The sequence below is a fragment of the Phoenix dactylifera genome, chromosome 2 (assembly GCF_051530095.1).
Source record: "Phoenix dactylifera cultivar Ajwa chromosome 2, Ajwa_hap1_PhDact_Kaust_v1.1, whole genome shotgun sequence".
In the NCBI taxonomy this organism is placed as follows: Eukaryota; Viridiplantae; Streptophyta; class Magnoliopsida; order Arecales; family Arecaceae; genus Phoenix; species Phoenix dactylifera.
In genome coordinates, this window is record NC_143191.1 from 47,148,195 (window position 1) to 47,159,904 (window position 11,710).

General features: G+C 38.1%; 1 protein-coding gene across 1 annotated transcript; it reads right to left on the reverse strand.

Moving 5' to 3' along the window:
• Positions 1 to 1,617: 1,617 nt before the first annotated feature.
• On the reverse strand, positions 1,618 to 3,626 carry LOC103697922 (transcription factor MYB36-like). The gene is made up of 3 exons (XM_008779863.6): positions 3,413 to 3,626; positions 2,724 to 2,853; positions 1,618 to 2,595 (listed from the first exon to the last, which is right to left on the reverse strand). The coding sequence occupies exons 1-3, from the start codon at positions 3,546 to 3,548 to the stop codon at positions 1,806 to 1,808; spliced, it is 1,056 nt and encodes a 351-aa protein (XP_008778085.4). The 5' UTR covers positions 3,549 to 3,626; the 3' UTR covers positions 1,618 to 1,805.
• Positions 3,627 to 11,710: the final 8,084 nt, after the last annotated feature.

Here is an 11,710-nt window from a genome sequence, read left to right on the forward strand (position 1 = left end):
AATATTCACTATTAATAAATGAGGGGGAAATTAATCTTATAGTGTACTCTCTTGTATCCTCCATGTAGATTGTCCATTGTAATATTCACTATTCCTTGCTTGGTCAAAAAAGAAACGTAAAGGTAGTCGAAAAAAAAGCCCCGGATTGGCAAGTTCTTTTACAATGGCATGAGATAATGTCCTTAATATAGGTTCAATACCTTTCTCGTGTATATATCAAAAAATGAAAAGTAAGATTAATTCGGACAGGCCCTATAAAACTGTTGGAACATTATTCTTACCAATCTTTTTCACGAAAAAAAAAGAAAAACAGTTGTCTAAACATTAAAGAGCATATATTACCTCTCTAGTCTTCTAGGTATGTTCCCATCATTTCATGATTTCTTTTTTTTGTTTTACTGATTGCCAAAGGACTTCCAGAAGTTATTAATTAGTTTACATTAGATCTTTGAAAATAATGAAATGATATTAATGAATATTTTATCCTGTAGTATTTTGGATCAGAAATTAAATGAATAGAAAATCAGTTTATCAATTAGGTACAAGATATAACAACAGGAATCTTGATGGCTTTAATCATTTCAAATTAAGCAACATGTGAAGCATAGAGGATCTAGCAACTCAAAAGGAATTTACAAGTTCAAAGCTCATAACCAAAATTCTTGATAGTCTAGCTAGAATGATGAACACCCAACTCCTGTATAAACTGTATTATCTCGTAGTTGCAATGTTACTAAGTATGTACCGTGCAAAGCAATGAGAACAGTAATCAATTTTAGTTAATGACATGCAGGTTATGCATGATGTTATTTTGAAGTCTAGAGAAGGAAAAAAAAAGGTTTACTCTTATGGGTTATAGATGACTTCATATGGAAAATATTGAACTTTTAATGTCACTTTAATCAAATGTAACTGAATCATACATGAAATGTAGAAGGCAAATTAATTAGCTAGTATTCTCTTGGGCAGATCGACCAACCATGGAATCATCAGAGTATAGCAGCTAAGATGAAGGTATTCCTCTCGTACGTGCTCAATAGCTTGGATTCATATTCTAGGACAAAAGGAAAGCTAAAGAATGCATGGTGGGTGACAGGTGCGGGAAGCATATTTTAGTCCCTATATGGATATGATTCCTCACCTGAGTTCAAATACACCATGTAACAGAACCTAACAACAGTGGAAAAAAGCTCAAACATAACCATCTTTAGCAGAACCTAACAAGAGAAGAAAAGGTTAAAACAAAAGAACTGTAACAGAAACTAACCACAGCAGAAAAGTTCAAATACACCAGTATATGACACAACGTAACGAGAGGAGAAAAAAGGAAGCCTGCAATGCCACGTAGTTTAGTAGTTCAAAGATGCAGGCAAGTGCATTTATTAATTCCGAAAGGAAACGTGGCCTCATATAATCTTTGTTGAGGGAGCATGCGAGCTTGCAATGGCTGCAGAGCCAGTGGCTATTTTTCCTTAGAGATCAACTGCTTCAGCATGCTATCCCATGGAATCTCATCACAAAAAGGAAACGGTTGCTAGGAACCGGACAACTGAAACCTAATACTTAGATTCTTCATTTAAAAGTCTCTTTATACTAAAGTCACCAATATGTTATAAATGAGATGGAAAATTATGAATTAAGAAGAAGGAAAGAGGAGCAAAGAAATTCTTAAAACTAGATGATTAATTGTCTTATAGCGAGAAGAACAATTAATACACTATTATTCACACATTTACACCATTAGTCTTAGACTCTTCATGCAGAATCACTAGGACCAGACTCTTAAAGCTCGGCTCTAACAAAAGCTATAAATCATACCCTAGCCCATATTCCTGAAGCAAGTCAGGCTGGAGATTGGAAGCAAAGTCCCAGGATACTGATGACGACTTCTCGTCAAAACCACTGGTAGCCCACCAATTCATGCTCTCCTTGTCGCCGTTCATATCTCTGAAACAGTCCAGCTCAGTTTGTTGTTGCTCTTCCTGCCTGCCGAAACACCCGTTCTTCCCGCAAAGCAAATCATGGAGCTCGTCTTGAAGTCCCACGGCAGCAGCATTGAAGCTTGGGTTGGAATTGTCCATGCTGATAGTACGGAAGATTGAAGGCGAAGGGAACCCTAACGTAGAGCTGTTCGGGTCTTCATGTATATTAGCATTCATGGGATTCGGCATGTTGGGTTTGATCGGTGACACGTTTTGATGAGAGGGCTCTATCATGGTGGCATCAGATTCTTGTTGCACCGGGGTGGCAGCAATAGAGCTGGCATCAGTGTGTTGGATATGGAAGAGCTTATCTCCCAAGGGATGGAGCTTTGGCCACAGTGCAGGGTTATTATAGAAAGAGAAGGGATTGTAGAGACCTTGGAGCTGCATGTGGAGTTGCATCCTTTCAAGGGCCGATGTGCTCAAAGCTTGAGAAGATGTCTCAGGGCTAATCCCATTGGTTTCCTCATTTGTATCTTGGCTAATGGAGAGGCGGCGAGACTCTGATGAATCTCGTCGCTTCCCGAGGAGTTTCTTCTTCAGCCTGGTGTTCCAGTAGTTCTTGATGTCATTATCTGTTCTCCCTGGCAACTGGGCTGCAATTATGGACCACCTGATGCATGAAATTTAGGTTGTAATTAGCCATAATTGCGAATGATGCAAAAAAACTCGTATGCTATTGCCATGAGGGGCATAGAAAGAGTGTAGAGAAGGAAGAGAGAGGAAAAAAGATCGAGTCACCTGCTTCCAATGCTAATATAGAGGCTACAGATGATTTGATCTTCTTCTTCCGAGAACCCACCATGTTTGATGTTTGGCCTCAGATAATTAAGCCATCTCAACCTACAACTCTTGCCACATCTTTTCAGACCTGCAACAGTTATCACCATGAGTTAATCAAAACAAGGCTTCTAGCTAGGTCTTTTTAAGCCCTCTCGTTATTTTCCTCGGTCATATGTAGAGATTGGCGTGCGATGTATCAGTCTTCCATAAGTTAGTGAGCGGAAAAATATACGCATGACAAAAATCTCTCCCACCCTCACAAAAAATTGGATCACCAGAAGAAAGACATGGACCTTTTCCTGGATACAGAAAGAAGAAGGTGGTATAGGACTTCGTAGATCCCTCTTTTCACCCTCTTCTTCCTTGAGTACAAGACGAACCATCCCCACCCCTTTCATTCTAACCCCAACTGTTTCTAGCAAATAATCCAAGAAAGCTCTCTCCTGGTCCCGTATAGGAAGCAATGGATTAAAAAGGCATGTCACTGGATTAATCAGGCCAGACTTAGTAATGCTCTCTCCCGATCGATGTTCTAAAAGCAAAGATGAACTTTCTCCTTGAGAATCCATTCAAAGATAAAAAACTTTATCCTAAAGAAAAAACAACAAATCAAGAAAGGAAAGGAAGTGTCTAGGTTTATTACTAACCAATCTTTTGAGGCAGTGCAATCCAGTTGCCACCAGTCCCGTGCTCGTCAATATAAGTCTTCAGCTTCGCATCCTCCTCAGGAGACCATGGTCCCTTCTTCACATTAGCCTTGTCACAACATGGAGCCCTGCCCATCTCTCTCCACTACCTTTCTCTCTCGCTCGCTCTTTCTTAAGCTACTGCTACCCAAAGAGAAGATGATGTCTTAGGCGTAGTTGGAGATGAACCGAGGATGGTGCGGCGAGCTTTATAGGAAAAAAACCTTGAGAAGATGGGGTTATGTGATGTGATGCTTACGATAGGACAAAGCTGCCGGTGAACGGATTTCTGGGGTTTCTTTTGATCACTTCTTTTCAGCCACCTTTATAAATTTCTTCATTGCATGGCTTTCCCCGTCTCCTCTCTTTTTAACATTTGTTTAATAGATTTCAAATCTAAGATTGACGAAGTCCACCATGGTATGCTTACCGCGTGTCAGTGCTCGAGTCTTGGCCCAGATAACTCAAACTGCCTTTGGAGACCTGACATCGATCACGGCTTAATTTACACAACCTTACACCTTTTTTTATTAAGGTTACCTGCAGGACCTAATAGAGATCATGGTTTGGTTTCCCACTGAAACAGCTATTACAAATATTGTATGGGATTTGCTTTGTTTCCGAATAATATGATTTTTTTTATTTTTGATGCATGTTGTGTGGGATTTGATTCGATATATTTTTTTCATTCTTAATGGATATTGTGTGAGATTTGATTCTTTTTTCTTTGTATATATATATACACGGCTGTTCATGCCACATGAATAAAAATACAGAATGCCTCTCGTTACTACTCTTATCGACAGCTACTGTTCAATTTTGCTGATTAACGGCGTTGAACCGATTCAGATCAAATGTATGGAGGCCACCCAGAAAATGATTGAGGGTACTGATTGGGTGGGAAAATTGATGCCAATGACCACCTTGCTAGAATATTGGTTTCTGTTCCCGTCTTGCTGCTTAATTTTGGTGTTGTTGAGACCACAAGCAGATTATTATTAGGTACATTTGAGACGACTTAGCAAACTTTATGTTCCTCAATAATTTGTTGTCACTAGGTGTAGGTAGTCTTCCCTCATTCGAGAAAACGAAAAAGAAAAAGGTCTCCTGCAAAGGGATTTATTAATCTGGCTGTCAATCTTAAGGCTCGCAACTTGCTAGCTAGTGGTGTTATTAGACGTCTTGTGGCGTGTTTAAATAGATATGATTCAAAAGAAGCTAGCTAGAGACACTTATGTCAATGTTTTCCACTAATTTTCCAAAGTGAATGACTCTTGTTACTTTGCACTTTGAGACTGCAGCCGCGCGTTTCAAGTGCCACATTTCAAAATTTCCACTGAACTTAAACCTGCTCTTGTGAAAGCATATAGTTTGAACACAATGATGCCGAATAAGTCTTTCTCAGAGAAAGATGTATCTATCTGCAGTTGTAGTGGAGGTAGTATGACTCAAAAGATTTCCACCAAATGCTTGTCTTTATGGGAGCATATGTATATAATTTGAATGTAAATGATAGCAAGAAAGCCTCGTGTTGGCTACTAGAAAGATTCTAAGAAGCATGTGTATCTTGGATTTTCTTTTGTAATTTTTAAGAAATTGGATCATTTCTCAATTTGTACGTGGGGCCATGCTAATTCGGATGTCTCTGAAGAGAAATGAATATCCTGGATTGAATAAAGATGATGTTGCCTTTCTTCCAAGTGATGAGGGAAAAAATAGACAATAAGGGTCTAAATGGCTCATTCCACTCACCAAATTGAATGTGAAGATCATTTTCATTCTTTTTGTTTTTAAGTATGACTATTAAAGTTATTACGATACATATATATATATATATATATATATATATATATATATATATATATATATATATATATATATATATATATATATATATATATATATATATATATATATATATATATATATATATATATATATATATATAATCTCATAAAGAAGGCATTACGATCTATAGTTAACTATTTCTGGAACATGCATCACAGATGTAGGAAAGTATATAATTCATCCTTTCTTATTGAAAAAGGAGTAATTCATGCCACGAAGTTGTATTCTGGACTGCTGCCCGATCAATTGCTAATCATGGCACACCCAAAATCATATTTGTGGTCATATAACTTTTTGTTTCCAAAAAAGTTCAAGATAATGTTGGTGACTCAATATCAAAGCCACATAACTCCCTAAATAAAATAAAATATCTCATATCAAGCATTTAATTTGATAGATACTTAATTCCACTATACTCTAGTCTGGATAGAAGGCATGCATATTCACCCATGATGTCAAAAAACTAATGCAAACACAAAAAATGATATCCTATATATTGATAACCCATGAATGGGAAGCATGGGCTACACATGAGACAAAATAATATGTTTTTGATGTTCCCCGAACTTTTATTGCCTTCTGATACTCTAATTTTCTGATGTTTCTCGAGTGTTTCGAAGCAAGCGACATGGAAACAAGGTTTCTATGATAGAAACCAAGCCCTATGTGCCATATACACGATGGAACTTTCTTTATCAAATAATAATTAATTGGATTTATGGTGGTAGAAAATGAGCTATGTAGCGACCCAAATATATTTGGGGTTTTTAAAGGTACTCTGGTCGAAACTTTCTAATCGATCTAAAATTTGGGACGAGTAGATCAAAAGCAGCCAATCTATAGAGCTAGAGCCTTTCACTTTAGCCTGGCAATCAGTCCTCTCGACAGCCAACCTGAGCCAAGTAGAACCTTCTTGCAGCTAAGGCAGCTTGACTCTTTTGCTCAAATATGTGCGAGGTCTTAGCAATTTCATCATATGCTATGTGGTTGCGGCACATCCCTAGATTATTGCACCATGTCTATACGTTGTTATAGCATGATCCCAAATTTGTTAGGATACAATATGCAAAAGAGGGTCTTAATTATAAATAAACTTGAAAAACCATCATAAGACGTAAGAATCGCTTTACTACCCAACACTCAAGTGTTGAATAGTGTTATCGATCAACCATCTTATTCTTCTTCGTTATCTTTCACTAAAAAATTCTATCTGACTTGAACATTGGAGAGTCCGACCAGAGCTAATCCAATGAGCCTCTGACCTTCTCCTATTGTCTTGCAGGTTCGCGGAAACAACTTGCATAGCATCAGGATTAATTAAATATAGTTGTTTATGTGAAACATTCTCAAGGGTCAAGACCGATAGAAAATGTGTGCAGGTTACCGAGCCCTATGGACCCTACATGATAGAACTTTCTTTTATCAAATAATAATTAACTGGATTAAAAGTCAACAAGCAACTATCCCAATTCACAATGAAACCCAACAACCCTATAACAAACATTATGCTTGACCAATAATCCAACCATCTAATGGTCCATTTATATCTCAACCACTAGCAACAAGCTAACTCAAAGACAAGGTTACCATGGTAACTTAGACATCAATCATCAATTCAAAAGTTATTAGTTTCTATTATCTGACAAAGACGGAAGAGTTCTACCTAAAGAATACAAAGACGGAAGAGAAAGAATGGAGAAAAAGTAAGTTTGGGCTATGTCTACCTAGAGAACACCCATACTCTCTTCGACAAGTGGATGGGAGCCTCCTATTATTCTAAGGAATGGAGGAAGAAAAACCCAAAGGGAAGGTGTGGGGATTGCCAAAGTTTTGTGGGCCGACGACGAGAGAAACTCGCATTGACCTCGGTTTGGGATTTGGCGTAAACTTGGGGTCCATGACACGGCACCACCACCTTTCTAAAAGTTAGAGCGAAACACCGTAAAAGGGAACCTTCCCTCCTACAAAGATAGAATTAATTACACAAGGAGACTTGGATATGAGGAAGCAAGGAAAAAGAGAGGAGGGCGCGGATAATTTTTCTCCTTGTCCTTGCCTGGTGTTTGGAATCTCATGGAAGCTGGCTCACATCATCACGAAGACCGCTCTTAAACTTGGGATAGAGATAAGCACAAGGGATAACAAAAGAAGGAAAAGACAATGGGCAGTGGGAATTAATGGGAACTTTGACGGATCTAATTGGATTTTTGCGTTTGAATAATTAACTGTCTGCAATTGTGCTTCCATACAAGTACAAACTTCCACACTACGATATATAGAGTAATATATCATGATTATAGAATCCAACCAAGGAGGATGGGGGAAGAACCTAGAGATCTAAGATTGTATGGTGATCTTGGACTTGTTCACACATTTGCCTAATTAGGTTCCGGGTTTGAATAGTTGATGGCATATCCATAAGCATTTAGGTTTACATGCATGATTACCATATAATCATGTTTTCCTCCCTTTCTGTCTCTACAGGAGGGTTTAGGTTTGTGCAGTAAAGTTATTATCATCCTATGTGGGTGTATGCACGCATGCTTTCTTATCCATGATATTTGTATGGATGAAAAGGTTGCAAGAAATGGCTTTATCATAATGCTGCTTTTCTACTCTTGTATAACCTTTATTTGAAGCATAGGGCGAACGGACAAATTTTGATGAGTTAATTTTTGGCATCTCGATTTGACATTTGAATATATGTTTTATATGTAGATTTGTATTTAGATTTTTCAAGATTTTATTAAGATGAATGGTTGTTGGAACTTTTTTTTTGTTTATTGTTTGCTCGAGAAACTTTATGGCTGCTGCTAGATAATGAGATCAATTAGAGTTTGATATACCTTGGATATATGTGCATAAGACACCAAAAATAAATTCAAAGAAATGTTGGCATACACAATACTTGACCTATAAATGATTATAACCATGTATGTAATCTCTTTAAATTCCTCCTGTACATCATGAAAGAAGATAGCCTCTTTTTCTTTTATTTTTTCTTTCAAAGAATATCCATGCATGATTGTCTTAATACTACCTCATTAAGAATGATTTCTCGCTGCATCAATCAAATCAAGGGACGATAGGATAATCTCTAGATCAACTAGCCAATAAGGAAAGGGGATTTAACAATATTTATATTGCATGGTCATTAGGAAGAGAACTAGATCATGACTGACCTTCCACTAACTCCTCCACTTCATAATTTAAGCTTCATGAGTTAGAAGGTCCAAGCGTACCTTATTCTTGTGGCTAGTGGACATACAGTGCAAGATAACATTAAAACAATAATTTGTGATTCAGTAAAATGCCCCCTTCGTCAAATCCTGTCGGTATTATCAGGTGAAATCGGTGGACATATGGCTGAACAAGTTGCAGCATAAAATAAATAGCCAACCATATATGCCTAGCGAGAATATATAGCGATGGCAAGCAAAAACTCTTCTGAAATTATTTTATTCATATGCTTTGCGGCTTTGCCCCGCTTTCAACATGTCATTGCAGCGAAGACGCTGTCCTGGCGACTAGACAGATTAGACAGCAAACCAAACTCTTTGATTGCTATGCTTATAATTAGCACATCATGGTATCTTTTCTGCTGCATTCTCTATTATTTCTTCTTCTCAAAGAACCAATCCATATCGTAACCGTACCAACCCTTTCAACGGAGATGGGACAAAGGTGGCGAGGGGAAGAAAGCAGTGGTGAGCTCAGCGCTCTCATAACTTCCGCGCCGTTGCTTCCGCTCGAAGTACGTACCCTGCAGAGGAGTCATCTCCCTCTGCCTCCCTCTTAATCCCATGGCGTATCCGATCCTCATAAAACTGATTTTACTTTACTCATAGTAAATCCGGGATAGAAATAAATAATGGTGAAATCCATCCCCCGAACTAAATATATTTGATTCTTCATAAATCTTCTTCTTAGGATAAAAAAAAATTAATTTCTATGCAATATATATATATATAGCTTTTTTTCGTCCAACCTACTCTAATTCTATCCATCCTTTTCGGCCCCACTGTGAGATAGATACAGAATGGATATGCGTAATAGTTTACCGGATTCATTGCCATTTTTACATCATGTCGTATGTAAGAAAACTTTCTTTAAAAGTTTTATGTTTTTGTTGAAAATTTTGCTAGAAAAATATAGTTCTTTTGCTCATCGTAATCTAGATATTTTTTCAGAAAAATGCAAGAGAGCACTGCGAAAACTTTGTCTTCTAACTTCATACAAGCCAATTAATGTTGGTTTTGCACGCAGAGAGACAGGGTAGGACCACAGCCTCTATGTCAGCCGTTTGACCTTGTGGGCCGGGCTCTGTTGGTAAACTTTTTCCGTCTTCCTTTGTTTATAGCGGCATGCAATGAGTATAAAGTCAACATATAATAGGAGCCAGCCAGCAGCATGAAGCATGAGATGCAAGGGAAACTGTAGTAGCCGGAAAATTTTTAATTTTCTTCCCGAACGGGAAATGGGGATAATTTTTAAAATGCGAAAATATTATGATGTTACCACATCATGTAACTGTGGAAATGTTTAATGAAAAGTCTGTCATAATAAATTCTTTCCCTTTTCATCAAGGCTGTAAAAGAGAACACAATAACATGACTTTCTGCATGAGTTAGCTTTATGAGCTAATAAACTTTATACACTGTTACTATATTGCTTCCATATATATCTTTATTACAATGAAGATGGCTTTTCTGTATCAGGCCCTTTTGGTACCTGGCTACCAGATCATGCAATAATAGATGGCACATGGATTGGGGTGCGGGTGTGTGTGAAGGAAATAGCCAGAAATCAATGGATTTTTCTTTCCATGTTAAATGATAGAAAAATTTAATATTGATTGATCTCAACAAATTATATTTATTATAGATTAACTAAAAGACATGTTTATTTAAGGAGAGTTGGACTCTGGAATGAAAATGGAAATGAGTAACTCTCATTCAGCTATCTGGTTGAGCAGAGTTCCATTACCATTCCAATTTCAGAGGAGAATGAAAATGGCTCAATCTTCCAAAATACAATCCCTACTCTTTCCTAGTATTCAAATCTAGTTCCGATTCAGATTTTGATTTTGGTCAAGAACCAAACGCATTGGACTATATGGCCATTCCAATTCTAATTTATTTCTGATTTCGACCGTGGACCAAATGCACCTAAATTCAAATTCTAGCTAGAGATCACATGTAGTTTTATGATTGAGCCGTGCTTATCTCTCTTCCAAGTTCTAGCTATTGCTATCAACTTTTTGTTAATGTACTGGAAAGTGACTCCTATGTTCTCTGTACTCTGAATTCCCTCTCCCCTTTTTTCGGCACTCACTTTTAGTTCTCTGTAAACTCGTTTCTTCTGTTTCTCATTTAAGCAAAAGACGTGCAAAATGATGTCACCTTTCTTTGTTGTTACCATGTGTTCTTGTATGCGAAGAGAGTAGTCCGTGAAATTAGTCATAAAAGTCATAGTAAATTAAACGTTGCGAGGATGCGTGCGGCATGCTATATACAAATGCTTGTGTGAATTAAATTTTCCCACATTAGTAAAACTCTCTCTTTATATATCGCCCAACTACTTCTCCAAATGCTTTTTTGTCAGCTATATATGGATTTATTCCAAGAATAAACACTTCGAGAATCTAAGCAAGGCAAGTTTAGGAACGGAAATATTGCAATAGAAACTATCACTGCTTGGTTATGGTTGGCGGAGGCCGGTGTAGGCCAAGTTAGCAAGGCTCGCCCACGACGGAAGCCGGTGTGGGCCAAGTAACAGTCGAACGCCGGGTGGGCGTTTGGGATAATCGGTTTAAAGACCATGGTTAAACCTTTACAATCATCTGTGGGTTTTAGTGAGGTCGTAGCGCCTGCGGTTCTAACAGTGATATCAGAGCTAGCGGCATGGGTTCGATTTCCAAAATAAGCGATTAAAAAAAAAACTTTCTTGCTGGAGGGAGGGGGGCGGAATTGTTGGCGGAGGCTGGTGTGGGCTAAGTCAGCAGGGCTTGCTTGTTGGGGAATTGTTGGCGGAGGCCGGTGTAGACCAAGTCAGCAAGGCTTGTCCGCGGCGGAGACCGATATGGGCCAAGTCGCAATTGAACACTGGAGGGGCGCTTGGGATGGTCAGTTTAAAGACCATGGTTAAATCTTTACTATCATCTGCGGGTTTTAGCTTTTGAACTGTCTCGGTGTAATAATCCTGATAACGTGTCAGGTTCTGGATGACAACAAAGAGTAGCTAAAACACCTTGTCAGTACAAGTCGTACACTATTTTGCTTGCATGCATGATGCAACCTATCAGACTAAGAATTGAGCTCTGAAACCAGGATTTGGGGTTCAAAACGGGATCTAACCGTGCCTTACGGTAAAAAATTGAGGTTATTCTTCTTGTAAGAGAATATCTTCAGG

What these genes read in the sequence shown, in the direction of transcription:
- LOC103697922 (XM_008779863.6), bottom strand. Translation starts at nt 3,548, where the DNA reads ATGGGCAGGGCTCCATGTTGTGACAAGGCTAATGTGAAGAAGGGACCA. An exon ending in TGCACTGCCTCAAAAGATTG is followed by an intron (nt 2,854 to 3,412) that starts GTTAGTAATAAA and finishes TAACTGTTGCAG; the next exon opens with GTCTGAAAAGATGTGGCAAG. An exon ending in TATATTAGCATTGGAAGCAG is followed by an intron (nt 2,596 to 2,723) that starts GTGACTCGATCT and finishes TTCATGCATCAG; the next exon opens with GTGGTCCATAATTGCAGCCC.